Source organism: Coregonus lavaretus (genome assembly GCF_964263955.1).
Source record: "Coregonus lavaretus genome assembly, chromosome: 8".
Lineage (NCBI taxonomy): Eukaryota > Metazoa > Chordata > Actinopteri > Salmoniformes > Salmonidae > Coregonus > Coregonus lavaretus.
Genome location: NC_139995.1, coordinates 11,019,515 through 11,039,137, shown reverse-complemented (window position 1 = coordinate 11,039,137; position 19,623 = coordinate 11,019,515). Strand labels below are relative to the sequence as shown.

The 19,623-nt window shown below is 42.0% G+C and overlaps 1 protein-coding gene across 1 annotated transcript in view; it reads right to left on the bottom strand.

The window, feature by feature from the left end:
• The window catches only part of LOC311133539 (A-type voltage-gated potassium channel KCND3-like), a gene marked incomplete at both ends in the record, with an annotated part of 140,990 nt that overhangs the window by 24,806 nt on the left and 96,561 nt on the right, over positions 1-19,623 (bottom strand). Inside the window, one exon of the mRNA XM_084167044.1 lies at positions 350-518. Coding sequence (XP_084023170.1) covers positions 350-518 — 169 coding nt within the window. The remainder of the gene's footprint in view (positions 1-349; positions 519-19,623) is intronic.

The following is a 19,623-nucleotide window of genomic DNA, read 5'->3' as shown; positions in this document are numbered from 1 at the left end:
ATTAAAGTACTTCATGGGTGAACACTCAGCTCAAAATGTCAAAAATGTGCCTTTCATTAAAAAAAAGAGATTTGTCATCCGATCTTTGCCACTGCCATTAAACTAATGATGTTTTGCGTTAATAGTGGTTTGATTGTGTGATGCTGGACCAAGGGCATGCAGTCCCATTCCGTCGACCCCCCCCCAACCGTTTCCAGTATGGAACCTCTCACGTATGTCTGTCTGTCTGCAGCTCATGCCAGAGGTTAGTGGAGTCTCCGAAGTCAGGGGGGCGGGGGGTGTCGTATACACACACACCTCGCCTCCCTACAGCCGGAAGCAGGTCATCTAATAGGTGAATGGTGTTCACCTGTACCTTCTGCGCACGCCGTTTGTCTGCTCTCTGGTTCTGGTGATAGATTCGGCTAAAGTTGGACACGATGACGGGAACAGGCAGGGCGATTACCAGCACCCCGCTCAGAGAACAGATAGAACCAAAGATCTTCCCCGCGATCGTCTTGGGCACCATGTCCCCGTAACTACAGCGAGAGAGAAAGAGAGAGAGAGAGGAGAGGGGGGAGGGGGGATAAGAGAGGGAAGTAGGGAGAGAGAAAGAGTGGGAAAGATGAAATACTGTATTGGATACATTTAAAATGCAGTCTACAGTTCTGAATCCGTACGTGTGGCCTTCCAAAGGGTTAGCATCTCTCTGTGTGTGTGTGTGTGTGTGTGTGTGTGTGTGTGTGTGTGTGTGTGTGTGTGTGTGTGTGTGTGTCGAGATGCTCTCTACTGTTTGGCCTGGGGGTTAAACCCATATCTACAACTCCCTCTTTCATTCCCAGCCTTCCCTTTTGTTTCTCTCTATGCAATTACATGTTCATCTCTCAGTTTCCTAGGCTGGGGCTAATTTGATTACACAGGTGGAGGAAGCAGTGACAGGCAGGCTCAGTAAGAGGTGGGGAGGAGCAGTGAGATAGAGCTGCTATCTGGGCTGCTCAGGCAGGGCACAACAAAGTCATGCCAGCGGGCAGCATGCCAGGGAGGTACCAGCGCAGCTCCCCTGTTGTGAGCTCAGGGGCAGGCAGGGTGAGCACAGGGGAACAAATCACTTTATCAATGGGCACTTCAGGGACAAGCTCTCGTGAAGGCAAGCCAAAACAGAGGTGTGTGTGTTTGTGTGTGTGTGTTTAGGGGGGTTAGGGTGTTGAGAGAGTGTTGGCAGACCTACTCAGAATCAATAAACCAGGAAAAGCCCTGAAATACAAAATCCAGTTGTGGAGTTGGGAGAATGTCTGCAGACACACACAGACACAGACCAGGTGCATTACAGTTGGTTTGACTTGGATCCTCTCACTATTTTACTAGAGTACTCACGCCAGACACATCCTTTGACTTAAAGGTTCAATGCAGCCGTTTCTATCTCAATATCAAATCATTTCTGGGTAACAATTAAGTACCTTACTGTGATTTCAATTAAAATAGTCAAAAATAAACAAAAATAGCTTCTTAGCAAAGAGTAATTTCTCAAGCAAGAATTTAGCAAGGTCTGTCTGGGAACGGTCTGAGTGCGGAGGGAAAAACTGAAAACTAGCTGTTATTGGCAGAGCGGTTTGGAAATCTTACTTATTGGTCCATTAACTAATTTACAACCAGGCAGGCCAAAACTCCATCTCACCAAAACAGGCAGACATTTCAGGCAGTCTTTTCAAACAGCTCACAGTATTATTCCAACCTCATAATTTGGAAATATATATATACAGGTAAAAGTCAGTAAATTAGAATATTTTGAAAAACTTGATTTATTTCAGTAATTGCATTCAAAAGGTGTAACTTGTACATTATATTTATTCATTGCACACAGACTGATGCATTCAAATGTTTATTTCATTAAATTTTGATGATTTGAAGTGGCAACAAATGAAAATCCAAAATTCCGTGTGTCACAAAATTAGAATATTGTGTAAGGGTTACATTTTGAAGACACCTGGTGCCACAAAATAATCAGCTGATTAACTCAAAACACCTGCAAAGGGCTTTAAATGGTCTCTCAGTCCAGTTCTGAAGCCTACACAAACATGGGGAAGACTTCAGATTTGACAGCTGTCCAAAAGGCGACCATCGACACATTGCACAAGGAGGGAAAGACACAAAAGGTTATTGCAGAAGAGGCTGGCTGTTCTCAGAGCTCTGTGTCCAAACACATTAATAGAGAGGCAAAGGGAAGGAAAAACTGTGGTCAGAAAAAGTGTACAAGCGATAGGGATCACCGCGCCCTAGTCAAGATTGTGAAAAAAAAACCATTCAAAAATGTGGGGGAGATTCACAAGGAGTGGACAGCTGCTGGAGTCAGGGCTTCAAGATCCACCACCAAGAGACGCTTGAAAGACATGGGTTTCAACTGCCGCATACCTCGTGTCAAGCCACTGTTGACCAAGAAACAGCGCGAAAAGCGTCTCACCTGGGCTAAGGAAAAAAAGAGCTGGACTGCTGCTGAGTGGTCTAAAGTCATGTTTTCTGACGAAAGCAAATTTTGCATTTCCTTTGGAAATCGAGGTCCCAGAGTCTGGAGGAAGACAGGAGAGGCACAGGATCCACGTTGCCTGAAGTCTAGTGTAAAGTTTCCACCATCAGTGATGGTTTGGGGTGCCATGTCATCTGCTGGTGTCGGTCCACTCTGTTTCCTGAGATCAAGGGTCAACGCAGCCGTCTACCAGCAAGTTTTAGAGCACTTCATGCTTCCTGCTGCTGACCTGCTCTATGGAGATGGAGATTTCAGGTTCCAACAGGACTTGGCGCCTGCACACAGCGCAAAATCTACCCGTGCCTGGTTTACGGACCATGGTATTTCTGTTCTAAATTGGCCAGCCAACTCCCCTGACCTTAGCCCCATAGAAAATCTGTGGGGTATTGTGAAAAGGAAGATGCAGAATGCCAGACCCAACAACGCAGAAGAGTTGAAGGCCACTATCAGAGCAACCTGGGCTCTCATAACACCTGAGCAGTGCCAGAAACTCATCGACTCCATGCCACGCCGCATTAATGCAGTAATTGAGGCAAAAGGAGCTCCAACCAAGTATTGAGTATTGTACATGCTCATATTTTTCATTTTCATACTTTTCAGTTGGCCAACATTTCTAAAAAATCCCTTTTTTGTATTAGACTTAAGTAATATTCTAATTTTGTGACACACGGAATTTTGGATTTTCATTTGTTGCCACTTCAAATCATCAAAATTAAATGAAATAAACATTTGAATGCATCAGTCTGTGTGCAATGAATAAATATAATGTACAAGTTACACCTTTTGAATGCAATTACTGAAATAAATCAAGTTTTTCAAAATATTATAATTTACTGACTTTTACCTGTATATATATATATACAGTGAGGGGAAAAAAGTATTTGATCCCCTGATGATTTTGTATGTTTGCCCACTGACAAAGAAATGATCAGTCTATAATTTTAATGGTAGGTTTATTTGAACAGTGAGAGACAGAATAACAACAAAAAAATCCAGAAAAACGCATGTCAAAAATGTTATAAATTGATTTGCATTTTAATGAGGGAAATAAGTATTTGACCCCCTCTCAATCAGAAAGATTTCTGGCTCCCAGGTGTCTTTTATACAGGTAATGAGCTGAAATTAGGAGCACACTCTTAAAGGGAGTGCTCCTGATCTCAGTTTGTTACCTGTATAAAAGACACCTGTCCACAGAAGCAATCAATCAATCAGATTCCAAACTCTCCACCATGGCCAAGACCAAAGAGCTCTCCAAGGATGTCAGGGACAAGATTGTAGACCTACACAAGGCTGGAATGGCTTACAGGACCATCGCCAAGCAGCTTGGTGAGAAGGTGACAACAGTTGGTGCGATTATTCGCAAATGGAAGAAACACAAAATAACTGTCAATCTCCCTCGGCCTGGGGCTCCATGCAAGATCTCACCTTGTGGAGTTGCAATGATCATGAGAAGGGTGAGGAATCAGCCCAGAACTACACGGGAGGATCTTGTCAATGATCTCAAGTCAGCTGGGACCATAGTCACCAAGAAAACAATTGGTAACACACTACACCATGAAGGACTGAAATCCTGCAGCACCCGCAAGGTCCCCCTGCTCAAGAAAGCACATATACAGGGCCATCTGAAGTTTGCCAATGAACATCTGAATGATTCAGAGGAGAACTGGGTGAAAGTGTTGTGGTCAGATGAGACAAATCGAGCTCTTTGGCATCAACTCAACTCGCCGTGTTTGGAGGAGGAGGAATGCTGCCTATGACCCCAAGAACACCATCCCCACAGTCAAACATGGAGGTGGAAACATTATGCTTTGGGGGTGTTTTTCTGCTAAGAGGACAGGACAACTTCACCGCATCAAAGGGATGATGGACAGGGCCATGTACCATCAAATCTTGGGTGAGAACCTCCTTCCCTCAGCCAGGGCATTGAAAATGGGTCGTGGATGGGTATTCCAGCATGACAATGACTCAAAACACACGGCCAATGCAACAAAGGAGTGGCTCAAGAAGAAGCACCCTAAGGTCCTGGAGTGGCCTAGCCAGTCTCCAGACCTTAATCCCATAGAAAATCTGTGGAGGGAGCTGAAGGTTCGAGTTGCCAAACGTCAGCCTCAACCTTAATGACTTGGAGAAGATCTGCAAAGAGGAGTGGAACAAAATCCCTCCTGAGATGTGTGCAAACCTGGTGGCCAACTACAAGAAACGTCTGACCTCTGTGATTGCCAACAAGGGTTTTGCCACCAAGTACTAAGTCATGTTTTGCAGATGGGTCAAATTCTTATTTCCCTCATTAAAATGCAAATCAATTTATAAAATGTTTGACATGAATTTTTCTGGATTTTTTTGTTGTTATTCTGTCTCTCACTGTTCAAATAAACCTACCATTAAAATTATAGACTGATCATTTCTTTGTCAGTGGGCAAGCGTACAAAAACAGCAGGGGATCAAATACCTTTTTCCCTCACTGTATATGTGCAATTTATGGGCTCAGGGCGAAAGTAATGCACTACAGTATAATATCCAGAATATGGTGTCATTTGAGATGCAGCCAGAGTCATATAATAATTTCCCATCAATCTCCCAGCTGTCAGAATGGAGTCTCAGAGCTGCAGCATCTCTGAAGCATCGAGACGGGTATGTTGTGTTGTGTCCTGGCTGTCAAGTGGTGGATCTCTCAGTCCGTGTTCTCTGTCTGTCTGTCACTCTATTATTGATGACACCCCCTTGGCTCTGTCTCTGCATGACAGCTCTACAGTCCGACAGAAATGTGAAAAAAATAACCCCTCATGAATAGCTGTTTTCTTTCTCTGTCTCGCTGTGTAGCCATTTTGAAAAATCCTGGCGGTTATGATCGAGTCAATTTAATTTATTTTCTTTTAGACTTACGAACCAACCATTTACAAAACAGCAGCAATTATATTGGAGGTGGAGGCTTGGAACTCAGGGCTAAAGTAGTTCAAGGGAACTGTGAAACAGTAAAGTCAGTACTGTGGCTAAACTACAGAGTGTGATTTTCAGACACAAATACAGGAACTAGCATCCATTCGACACAACCATGGAAGATGACAGAAGCAATTAGGAGAGAGATAAACAAACAGCTACACTGAGAGAAAGAGAGCGAAAGAGAGCTCCTAAACCACATTGTGAATGTCACTGGAATGAAACCTCACTATAACCAGGTGATTATAATTCATCAGGAAGTTAGCAGCTTGTTTTTATGATGGAAAGAAAGCAAATTAGACATTTGTACATGCTAATTTATCCAACTCATACAGGTCAATAAAGTGAACATGTGACAGAACAAATGGTCTATGGTTAAGATTTTTTGGCAAATGAGCTTCTTCAGACATTATATTGCCATTGTGGGATGATCCGTATTGGCATTATCCATTGTCTGGTTTAGAGAGGGATGAGGATGATGGGGAGGAGAAAGTAAATTGTGAAGAAATGTATTCAGTCTGTGTCCGCGTTTCATCTGGCCAATTTCTTGGTCTTCATTAAAGAAACGTCTGCAATTGTTTCCACATCAGAATTGAAATAGTTTAAAGCTCTTGATTGTATTCAATTTGCTAAATTGAATCGGTCGCAGCATTTCAAAAAGACACAGCAGAACCAAAACAATAAATTTAACTCACTGATTTCAGCTTGTTTGAGGACCAAATGAAAGCCAAGCAACTTCAGTCTGTACATGTAGATTATGGGAGAGTAATCATCAGCAATGTCGACATTGATCAGCCTCCTCTATTCCATGTTTGCCAGCCACTCCACACTGAGTGTGACATTTCAGGAGATCAATTTTCATCATACTAGTGTTAAATTGACACCAGCTATGCTGGGAAAGTTTTAACCATTTTTTAAATAATTAAACATACCATTTATTCATTATTCCTTTAATCTTACTGATAAAGGTGATTAAACAAAGTAAGAAAAATGACTAATCTCCTAAAGCGTTGTTCAACTGCAAAAACCTGACTTCAGACAAAGGTGGCTGCTAATCCTCCTCTGTGTTGTCAGGCTTTCACCTCAGTCATACACCAGTGGCGATATCTAATAGAAGGATTGCATTAATTCTTCCGACAATAACAGCCGAGTGGCTACCTCAAACTGCATGATAACAGTGCCTAAAACTACTTGATTCATCACCATGGTCATTTTCTGTGGAGTATTTGCCTGGTCTAACAAGGCAGGAAAGACAATGGGAAAAAAATATGTTTGCACATTCCCCGCAATCATGAAACACCATTGGTGATACCAATGAGATAATACTAAGAACTGTCAGAAAAGCGAAGAAACCTTTTTGCCTGTCAAGACCTGAACCCAGACAGCTGTCAGTACAGGGTCTGCTACGATTATTTAATCTCTGGTAAATCAAGTCTGATTGATTTCAAGTTTAGTTTAGCTGTTATGCTAACCAGGTGTTAACAACAACACTACAGTAAGTTAGCCAAAATTAGCTAGCTAGATAGCTTGTAGTCTTAGCATGTGTCGTATGAGTTTCAAGGTTTGGGGAAGCTATTTTTTCACCATAAAAATGCCCCTTTATAACAATCAAAGGATTGCATGCCTCTATCATCTCATCGCAGACTAATGTAAGCCTACTATTCCTAATGTGATGAGTAGATTGGATAGTGATAATTTAGGCTTTTAATAAGCGCGTAGTGGCATAGGATTATAGGCTATATCATAGACGTTTCTTTCCTTTGCACAGGAAAAATGTGACGTTTGATAAACATTTCATGCAATTCTACTACACTTTATATGACTGGAGACATTAGCAGAATATTTTAATACGATGGTAGCCTAGGCCTACTCTACTGACTGACAACATATCAATAAAAACCACCTTGTCTTGAATGCAACCATGTAATCTAGGCCGAGAAGGGGTCCTGGCTAAAAGGGATTCAGCTTTTGTCAAATTAACGTCAAAAGTAAAAAAAAATGCATTTTAGCTAACCCTAAACCATTTCCTAACCTTAACCTAATTCTCCTAACATGCGGCGTAAATTCTCCTAATCTGCTACGAAATGTCAAATATTACGTTAATTGGACAAAAGATGGATATCTTCTAGCCATGACCATGAAAAGGGGAGACTCAAATTGTACGATAATTGTACATATAGCCTGAAGGACAATGTTTTCCAAAGAACTCCAGTGGTTATCATATATTCATATAATAACCCAATGATAAATAGTTGAGAACTTTATTCATAAGAGGACGGAACATTTATGGACATACGACAAAGGCCACAATACGATAGGACGACCTGCTGTGTTGACTATTGGTTGTTACAGCCCAACAATAGATTTAATCTTTATATGACACTAAAACACCTGAATGAATTAAACACAACCAAACTCTTAAGTGCCCTGATGGTATAGGTGACCTGAAGAAGTGATATTCTAACACTTTTCTAGTGCTTTTCATTTGTTTATGTACTACTGTAGGTTCACCAGCTGACCTCTATCAAGACACCCATGTGGACTGGATTCCCACTGTGAAGATGAGCAATGCTGCAGCAGCATCCTTTTCTACTTCTACTACCAGATATGAAAGGAGACATCCCTCAGTTATACTAGATGGTTTTCATACTATATGCTATGCTTTGGTCAATCCGAATAATTCTGTTGTGCCATTTGAGTAGAGAGCACCTTCACCTTGTCGTCATGTCAAAAATGACCCTTTAAACCATGTGAATATATAAAATGTAATTTGGAACGTGTAAAATACTGTTGTTGTTGTAGACATACTATACTTTAATAATAGGCTATATTGTTGTATGGGTGAAATGAAAATAATTTGTTCATCTCTGCTTTGCTAAGCCCCATTGAAAAAACTGTATTTATTATATTTTCTTTATTTTACAATTTAAACATTTAGCATAGACAATGTAATTGTTGTGGTAGTCTTAGGCAAACCATCTTCATTATTACAGTAGCACCTCCAAGTACCACTCAGACCTTCTGGGAGAAAAGTATCTGACTGTCACGGTCGTTGAGAGACAGGTCAGACCAAGGTGCAGCGTGGTATGCGTACATGTTTATTAGAACGAATAAACACTCGACAAAACAACATAACCGTGAAGGTCCTAAGGGCTAACACCACAAGCCTATCAGGAACACAAACAAGATCCCACAACTAAGGTAGGCAACATGGCTGCCTAAGTATGATCCCCAATCAGAGACAACGAGCGACAGCTGCCTCTGATTGGGAACCACACCCGGCCAAACATAGAAATATAAAACTAGATCTAAACATAGATATACAATCACATAGATCTCAACTGAAACTCACACCCTGACCCAACCAACAAGAGTTCTCTAGATCAGGGCGTGACACTGACATTGAACTTGGTGGCAGTAGTTGTGTGTACGGATTCCATCATCTCCTGCTTCCATACATTTCACCACCTAGATTACAAGGATTGGATTTGCACTAAAGAATGTAATGTCAGCACAAGCATGTACAAAATCCAGTATAATGATTAGCCTCATATACATAGTCTACTGGTATCGTTTTTAAATTGAGAACATATATGTAAACAATGTGCGAGTTAAGCTATTCTCTGCTTCAGATGCACAATGTCAAGGCTGCATTGCAAATGCCCATAAGGCTAATGCCATCATACTGTAGGCCAGTGGTTCCCAACTCCGGTCCTTGAGTACCCCCAACAGTACAGTTTATTGTAGCCCCAGACAAACACACCTGAATCAACTTGTCAACTAATCATCAGGCCCTCTGAGTTGAATCAGGTATGTTTGTCCGGGGCTACAACAAAAATGTGTGCTGTTTGGGGTACTCAAGGACTGGAGTTGGGAACCACTGCTGTAGGCCTATGGCTGCATCAGCTGCAAAATGGGTTTACATGGATGATAGCCTGAAAAATAGTAACAATCAAATAAAACTAATTGGAGAGTTTATGACTGAACAAAAAGGTAACGTTCATTTGAGAATACAACACAGAAACAGACAAATTAGAGACAGATTCCTTTCCCCTCTTTATTGCAGGTTTGTGATCTGTGATTAATCAACATCAACACTAGTTAATCTTGAATAATAGTTAACAATTTAAAACAAGTTTACACACTTCAAAGAATCAACACTATTTCATATCATTTCAAAGTGTACAAGTAAGCTAAGTCATATGTAAAGGTTAGACATTTTAGTAAGGAGTAGGCTATTATTACTAAAGCATAATATCAAGTCAACACCAGAGGTGGCCAACCTCGCTCCACTGATCCCTGATCTACGGGGGGGGGGAGCAGACTTCTGTTCCAGCTCAGCAAGAGCACATTTGATTATTAACTGATTAGGTTTGATACATTGAATCAGGTGTGTTAGTGCTGGGCTGGAACAGAAGCGTGCACACCCATCAGGGTTGGCCTGCGCCACTTGTAAAAGGTTTATACATTGTGTGTGACTTTTAAAATGTATTTTTGTTTCACGGAATTTGCCAACAAAGGTACACATATAATCCATGGTATACAAGGATGTACCCTTATTCTCTTGGGACATTCATTGGGACCTCTTCATTTGCAGACAGGGTTTCACAGCTCTCTGTATCTGAGGACAGAAAACATCTCATAAGAAACAGGCTCCATTATACTCAAATTAGACAGCACTGAATATTATGTTGCTATATCTCTCTGTCTTCAGTTTTTCTCGCTAGGGATGGGAATTAGAGAATATTTTCATAATGTCCTCCCACAAAGGTACCTGCCCTATCCAGAGTAGCTTACTCTTCCTTCTGACAGCTGGAACTGCTAGCTAATCATTTCACCCTCTCCCATGTCTGTTAGCTAGCTACCTAGCTACAAATGCATTTAGAGTTACAACGATACATAAAGATAGCTAGCTAACTAGCTAATATGAAGTTAGCAAGCTGGTGATATTTAATTCACTTAGCTAGCTATACAGTATGTAGCGAACATTATGTTAGCAGCTCATTTGGAGTTAGCCTGCGCACTAAGTTTCTGTAGCAAGCTAGCTAGCTAATAATACATAGTTTTTGATAATTTTCAAAATATACAGTTGAAGTCTTTTAGTTTACATACACTTAGGTTGGAGTCACTAAAACTTGTTTTTCAACCAATCCACACATTTGCTAACAAACTATCGTTTTGTCAAGTCGGTTAGGACATCTAAATTGTGCATGACACAAGTAATTCAAACAATTGTTTACAGACAGATTATTTCACTTATAATTCACTGTATCACAATTCCAGTGGGTCAGAAGTTTACATACACTAAGTTGATTGTGCCTTTAAACAGCTTGGAAAATTCCAGAAAATGATGTCATGGCTTTAGAAGCTAATTGACATCATTTGAGTCAATTGGAGGTGTACCTGTGGATGTATTTCAAGGCCTACCTTCAAACTCAGTGCCTCTTTGCTTGACATCATGGGAAAATCAAAAGAAATTAGCCAAGACCTCAGAAAAAACTCCACAAGTCTGGTTCATCCTTGGGAGCAATTTCCAAATGCCTGAAGGTACCATGTTCATCTGTACAAACAATAGTACGTAAATATAAACACCATGGGACCACGCAGCCGTCATACCGCTCAGGAAGGAGACGAGTTCTGTCTCCAAGAGATGAATGTACTTTACATTTAAGTCATTTAGCAGATGCTCTTATCCAGAGCGACTTACAGTTAGTGAGTGCATACATTGTTTTTAAATTTTTCATACTGGCCCCCCGTGGGAATTGAACCCACAACCCTGGTGTTGCAAACGCCATGCTCTACCAACTGAGCTACATCCCTGCCAGCCATTTCCTCCCCTACCCTGGACCAATTGTGCACCGCCCCATGGGTCTCCGGTCGCGGCTGGCTACGACAGAGCCTGGATTCGAACCAGGATCTCTAGTGGCACAGCTAGCACTGCATTGCAGTGCTTTAGACCACTGTGCCACTCGTGCGAAAAGTGAAAATCAATCCCAGAACAACAGCAAAGGACCTTGTGAAGATGCTGGAGGAAACAGGTACAAAAGTACAGTGGGGAAAAAAGTATTTAGTCAGCCACCAATTGTGCAAGTTCTCCCACTTAAAAAGATGAGAGAGGCCTGTAATTTTCATCATAGGTACACGTCAACTATGACAGACAAATTGAGAAAAAAAATCCAGAAAATCACATTGTAGGATTTTTAATGAATTTATTTGCAAATTATGGTGGAAAATAAGTATTTGGTCACCTACAAACAAGCAAGATTTCTGGCTCTCACCGACCTGTAACTTCTTCTTTAAGAGGCTCCTCTGTCCTCCACTCATTACCTGTATTAATGGCACCTGTTTGAACTTGTTATCAGTATAAAAGACACCTGTCCACAACCTCAAACAGTCACACTCCAAACTCCACTATGGCCAAGACCAAAGAGCTGTCAAAGGACACCAGAAACAAAATTGTAGACCTGCACCAGGCTGGGAAGACTGAATCTGCAATAGGTAAGCAGCTTGGTTTGAAGAAATCAACTGTGGGAGCAATTATTAGGAAATTTACATTTACATTTTAGTCATTTAGCAGACGCTCTTATCCAGAGTGACTTACAGTCAGTGAGTGCATACATTACTTTTATTATTTTTTTCGAACCCACAACCCTGGCGTTGCAAACGCCATGCTCTACCAACTGAGCTACATCCCTGCCGGACATTCCCTCCCCTACCCTGGACGACGCTGGGCCAATTGTGCGCCGCCCCATGGGTCTCCCGGTCGCGGCCGGCTACGACAGAGCCTGGATGGAAGACATACAAGACCACTGATAATCTCCCTCGATCTGGGGCTCCATGCAAGATCTCACCCCGTGGGGTCAAAATGATCACAAGAACGGTGAGCAAAAATCCCAGAACCACACGGGGGGACCTAGTGAATGACCTGCAGAGAGCTGGGACCAAAGTAACAAAGCCTACCATCAGTAACACACTACGCCGCCAGGGACTCAAATCCTGCAGTGCCAGACGTGTCCCCCTGCTTAAGCCAGTACATGTCCAGGCCTGTCTGAAGTTTGCTAGAGTGCATTTGGATGATCCAGAAGAGGATTGGGAGAATGTCATATGGTCAGATGAAACCAAAATAGAACTTTTTGGTAAAAACTCAACTCGTCGTGTTTGGAGGACAAAGAATGCTGAGTTGCATCCAAAGAACACCATACCTACTGTGAAGCATGGGGGTGGAAACATCATGCTTTGGGGATGTTTTTCTGCAAAGGGACTAGGACGACTGATCCGTGTAAAGGAAAGAATGAATGGGGCCATGTATCGTGAGATTTTGAGTGAAAACCTCCTTCCATCAGCAAGGGCATTGAAGATTAAATGTGGCTGGGTCTTTCAGCATGACAATGATCCCAAACACACTGCCCGGGCACCGAAGGAGTGGCTTCGTAAGAAGTATTTTAAGGTCCTGGAGTGGCCTAGCCAGTCTCCAGATCTCAACCCCATAGAAAATCTTTGGAGGGAGTTGAAAGTCCGTGTTGCCCAGCGACAGCCCCAAAACATCACTGCTCTAGAGGAGATCTGCATGGAGGAATGGGCCAAAATACCAGCAACAGTGTGTGAAAACCTTGTGAAGACTTACAGAAAACGTTTGACCTGTGTCAATGCCAACAAAGGGTATATAACAAAGTATTGAGAAACTTTTGTTATTGACCAAATACTTATTTTCCACCATAATTTGCAAATAAATTCATAAAAAGTCCTACAATGTGATTTTCTGGATTTTTTTTCCTCATTTTGTCTGTCATAGTTGACGTGTACTTATGATGAAAATTACAGACCTCTCTCATCTTTTTAAGTGGGAGAACTCGCACAATTGGTGGCTGACTAAATACTTTTTTCCCCCACTGTATATCCACAGTAAAACAAGTCCTATATCGACATAATCTGAAAGGCCGCTCAGCAAGGAATAAGCCACTTTTCAAAATCGCCATAAAAAAGCCAGACTACGGTTTGCAACTGCACATGGGGACAAAGATTGTACTTTTTGGAGAAATGGCTATCATAAGTTGAATGCACCAATTTATAAGTCACTCTGGATAAGAGTGTCTGCTAAATTATGTAAATGTAAATGTAAATGGTCTGATGAAACAAAAATAGAACTGTTTGGCCATAATGGTGCTTGCCTACGGAGCTGTGAGGGGAACGGCACCTCCTTACCTTCAGGCTCTGATCAGTCCCTACACCCAAACGAGGGCATTGTGTTCTTCCACCTCTGGCCTGCTGGTCCACCTACCTCTGCGGAAGCACAGTTCCCGCTCAGCCCAGTCAAAACTGTTCGCTGCTCTGGCACCCCAATGGTGGAACAAGTTCTCTCTCACGACGCCAGGACAGCGAAGTCACTGACCACCTTCCGGAGACACTTGAAACCCTACCTCTTTAAGGAATACCTGGGATAGTATAAAAGTAATCCCCCCCCTACCCCACCCCCACATTTTTTTTTGTTGTTGATATATATATATATATAAAACAAATGAAAATTAAAAATTAAAAATACAAAAAATAATACATAACCAAATTAAAAACAATTAAAAAGACAAAAATAAAAAAATTATAATAAAAAATATGTGTAAAGTGGTTGTCCCACTGGCTATCACAAGGTTAATGCACCAATTTGTAAGTCGCTCTGGATAAGAGCGTCTGCTAAATGATGTAAATGTAAATAATGACCATCATTATCATTATGTTTGGAGGAAAAGGGGGCTCTTGCAAGCCGAAGAACACCATCCCAACCGTGAAGCACGGGGGTGGCAGCATCATGCTGTGGGGGTGCTTTGCTGCAGGAGGGACTGGTGCACTTCACAAAATAGATGGTATCATGAGGAAGGAAAATTATGTGGATATATTGAAGCAACATCTCAAGACATCAGTCAGGAAGTTAAAGCTTGGTCGCAAATGGGTCTTCCAAATGGACAATAACCCCAAGCATACTTCCAAAGTTGTGGCAAAATGGCTGAAGGACAACAAAGTCAAGGTATTGGAGTGGCCATCACAAAGCCCTGACCTCAATCCTATAGAAAATTTGTGAGAAAATTTGTGGGCAGAACTGAAAAAGCGTGTGTGAGCAAGGAGGCCTACAAAACTGACTCAGTTACACCAGCTCTGTCAGGAGGAATGGGCCAAAATTCACCCAATTTATTGTTGGAAGCTTATGGAAGGCTACCCGAAACGTTTACCCAAGTTAAACAATTTAAAGGCAATGCTACCAAATACTAATTGAGTGTATGTAAACTTCTGACCCACTGGGAATGTGATGAAAGAAATAAAAGCTGAAATAAATCATTCTCTCTACTATTATTCTGACATTTCACATTCTTAAAATAAAGTGGTGATCCTAACTGACCTAAAACAGGGAATATTTACTAGGATTAAATGTTAGGAATTGTGAAAAACTGAGTTTAAATGTATTTGGCTAAGGTGTATGTAAACTTCCGACTTCAACTGTATTTACTTACCTGAATAGGTTCTCCTAATGCCTCTGTTTTCTGGGTCCTTAGAAAAACGAAATAATGGGTAATCTTCCCGAAGTTTCCGATGGTAGCAAAATGCAGCCAGCCATGTGGACGATTGGAGAACTTCCAACAGACTTTGATCTTCCAATATGGCACCTGGTGCGGTTGCTAGGTGATTTGTGATGCAACTGCAAGCCCTCTGTAATGGGGTTTATAGAAACAAATAGCAGATCTGTCTGTCTGCATGAAATTAACATAATCTGGATTATATCAGTTGCCTGATAATAATCATTATCACCAAAAAAAGGGCTTTTATCGTTAAAGAATTGGAATATGTGAAAGCATTGAAATAATAAGAATGTACTTTTGACAAAGCAAAGATATAATCCAAATGAGCAGGTGAACAAATTATCACTGTCTGTTCATGACCTTTGGGACATAGTTTACCCACAAAAAAAAAATACTACAGTTTACTAAAGACTGCTATAATACTTACTTTAGAATTGTAGTAGTAAACTGTAGTATACTGTAGAATACTATACCCCACACTGTAGTATCCCTCGATCATGTGTAGTACTTACTACATAACTTTGTAGTATACTGTAGAATACTATACTACACAATGTAGTATCCTCCTTGATCATGTAGTGCTTACTATACAATTATGTAGTAAACTGTAGTATACTGTAGAATACTATACTACACACTGTAGTATCCCTCGATCATGTGTAGTATTTACTATAGAATTTTGTAGTAAATACTACAGTAATGTCCGCAAAACACTAGCGTTTTTTAACTATAGTAATATTGCAGTATTTAATGTAATACCCCACCCATTCCCATCTCCAATATCCCAATTTGTGTCACCCATGAGTGAGAAACCTACATGCCAAGTATAGACCATATATTGTGTTACCTACAGGTTATAGAAAAGAGCAGAAACTCTAAACTATCCATTAAGACTCTAGTACTACCTACCTACAGGCCTGCATTTAGAACAACAAAATAAATAGCTCATATACAGTGGGTATCATAAATACTGTTTTTCAAATGTTGTTGAGTTACAAAGTGGGATTGAAATATATTTAACTGTGAATTTTGTCATTGATCTAGACAAAATACTCGAAGTCAAAGAGAAAATATTTTTTTACAAATTAATAACAATTTTAATAACTATAATATATTTGTAGCATAATTATTTCATCCCCTTTGTTTAGGCAAGCCTAAATTAGTTCAGGAGTAAAATTTGGTTTCACAAATCACATAATAACTTACATGGACTCGCTCTGTGTGAAATAATAGGGGTTGATGTGATTTTTAAAAAATGATTACCCCTTCCTCTGTCCATCATATTGTACATACAACATCTGTAAGGTACCTTACAGAAAAAACACATGATTTCACATGTGGAAAATCTTAAACCTCCCTACATCTGCCTTTGAAATCATGTGAAAACATTTTCAAATTCATCTGTTTTTTTCCCATGCTGAGTGAAGTATTGAATTTCAAGCACAGATTCAACTACAAACACCAGGGAGCTTTTTGAAAAGCCTCAAGAAGGGCAGGCTAGCTCCATCTCAGTGTGCTTCAATCTATAGCTAGATGACTCCTGATATCTCCAGGAGTGATAAGTATAATTTTTGTCTTAATCTGTTGTTGTCTAGTACTGTCTTTTTGCTAGCTAGGGCCATTTACTTTAAGTGCTGTCTGTCTTCCAAGTAACCTACTTGTTGTGTGAACTGCTGACTGCTCATAACTTGCAGTTGATTGTTGACACATCAACCAGGATTAAGGGACAGGGCAATTTGTGACTGTTGTTTTGGTAATCAGTGGCTGTATTGGAGGGGGAGTGGATTTTCCTCTCCTAGGCAATCAGCAATTAGTACCGGGAGGTGTGCTCTTCACCTCTGCTAGGCAATTAGCAATTAGTGTTAGTACTTCAGTCTCCTGTTTTCTCATCGGTGGCCATGTCAGCGGCAGTCTCGTCGCCGAAACAAAGACGGTTCTGCCGAGTTGTTCTGCCGAGTTGTTTGAGGAAGTAAAGAGTGGAAGGCTCCACACCACTCTCTCACATGAGTATCTTAGCTAGTTATTTTCAGATCTCATTTTGCTCTTTTGTATCTTTGTCAACTGTGTGTTTTCTATACCTGTTCGCTCCTCTCCCTGTAGGCTTTACAGATGCTCCCCACCAATTGGCTGCAACCATTCTAATTTAGTGTAACCTGCAGGCACAGTTCATGGTCTCCGGCAGCGGTTGGAACTGCCGATCTGCGGTCAAAACGCAGAGTTCATCTCAGCCCATGTTGCCCTTCAGTCCCTATACTTTAGGGCCCCGAAGGAGACTTGGATTACCCCTGAGAACACTGCTACTCCATCTGCTCTCTCTTCATCTGACTATGTGTTCTCTCATTGTCCGAGAGCATCTGGTCGTTGCGGTGGTGGCACAGGGCTACTAACTCCATGCTGTCACTGTCACTCAAGCTTAACATTGTTGTCATCTAACGCCCACCAGGTACCCTTAGAGTTCCTCAATGAGCTTGACACCGTGATAAATTTATTTCCTGACGATGGCTTACCGCTCATCGTATTGGGTGACTTAAACCTCCCTACATCTGCCTTTGATTAATTCAATTCCAACTTTCTTTCTATCCTTGCCTCTTTTGACCTCACTCTTTCCCAGTCCCCTCCCACTCACAAGGCAGGCAATTTGCTTTACCTTATCTTTACTAGAGGCTGTTCGCCTACTAATCTCACTGCAACCCCCATCCAGGTCTCTGATCACTACTTTGTTTCCTTTTCTGTCTCCCTCTATTCCAACCCTACCCAGTCAGCCCTTATCCAGATGGTCATGCGCCATTATAATCATTGCTCTCCCTCTCCCACTGCTCTTTCCTCTTCTATTTTATCATCTCTCCCTTCTGCTAAATCCTTCTCCCTCCTGTCTCTTCGGCCCTACTCTCCTCCCTTTCCGCATCCTATGACTTGCACTGTCTCCTTTCCTCTCGGCCCTTGCCTCCTGCTCCATGGCTGAGTGACTCATTGCGAGCTTATAGAACAGGGCTGCGGGCAGGTTGGAGGAAAACTAAACTTCCAGAGGACGTATCATCCTTTCACTATCTCCTCTCTATGTTCTCTTCCTCTTTATCCACTGCTAAAGCCACTTTCTATCACTCTAAACCCAAGGAAACACTTTTCCACCTTATCCTCCCTCCTTAATCCTCCACTCCACTGGTCCCACTCAAACAGAACTACCCTACGCCTTGACCTTTTTCTCCCCTCTCTCCAGACGAAATCCTGTGACTAGTGAGGTCGGGCCGCCCGACCACCTGCCCGCTCGACCCCATCCCCTCCTTCCTTCTCCAGACCATCTCTGGAGACCTTCTCCCTGACCACTGGCTGCATCCCCTCTGACTTAAAAATGGCCGGAGTCGCTGCCCTCAAGAAACCAACACTCGACCCCTCTGACATCAAACTACAGACCAGTATTCCTTTATTTTTTTTCCCAAAACACTTGAGTGTGCTGTCTCTGACAAACTCTCTCGTTATCTCTTTCAGAACGATCTTCTTGACCCTAACCAGTCAGGTTTCAAGACTGGTCATTCAACTGAGACTACTCTCTGTTTCACGGAGGCTCTCTGCACTGCCAAAGCTGACTCTCTCTCCTCTATTCTCATCCTCCTAGATCTATCCGCTGCCTTCGACACTGTGAACCATCAGATCCTCCTCTTCACCTTGTTAGGGCTGGGCATCTCAGGCTCTGCACACTCATGGATTGCAGCCTACCTGGCAGGCCGCTCCTACCAGGTGACGTGGAGAGGATCTGTCTGCACCACGTACTCTCACTACTGATGTCCCCCAGGGCTCGGTTCTAGGCCCTATCCTCTTCTCTCTATACACCAAGTCACTGTGCTCCGTCGTATCCTCACATGGTCTCTCCTATCATTGCTATGCGGATGACACTCAACTACTTTTCTACTTCCCTCTTTTCTGACACCCAGGTGGTGACACACATATATGCTTGCCTGGCAGATACCTCAGCTTGGATATTGGCCCACCACCTCAAGCTCAACCTCGACAAGACGGAGCTGCTCTTCCTCCCGGGGAAGGCCTGCCCGCTCTAAGACCTCACCATTACGGTTGAAAACTCTATGGTGTCCCCCTCCCAGAGTGCAAAGAACCTTGGCAACAACCTGTCGTTCTCTGCAAACATCAAAGCAGTGACTCGCTCCTGCAGGTTCATGCTCTGCAACATCCGTAGAGTACAACCCTACCTCACACAGGAAGTGGTGCAGGTCCTAATCCAGACACTTGTCATCTCCCGTCTGAACTACTGTAGCTCGCTCTTGGCTGGGCTCCCCGCTTGTATTTGTATTTATTATGGATCCCCATTAGCTGCTGCCAAGGCAGCAAAATAACTGGGGTCCGGCAAAATTAAGGCAGTTATACAATTTTTAAAACATTACAATACAGTCACAACATGTTAAGTGTGTGCCCTCAGGCCCCTACTCTACTACCACATATCTACAACACAAAATCCATGTGTATAGTGCATATGCTATTGTATGTTTGTATTGCTACACAGTTCCATAAGGTGTATTTTTATTTGTTTTTAAATCACATTTTACTGCTTGCATGAGCTACTTGATGTGGAATAGAGTTCCATGTAGTCATAAGAGTTTGGAGTGTGACTGT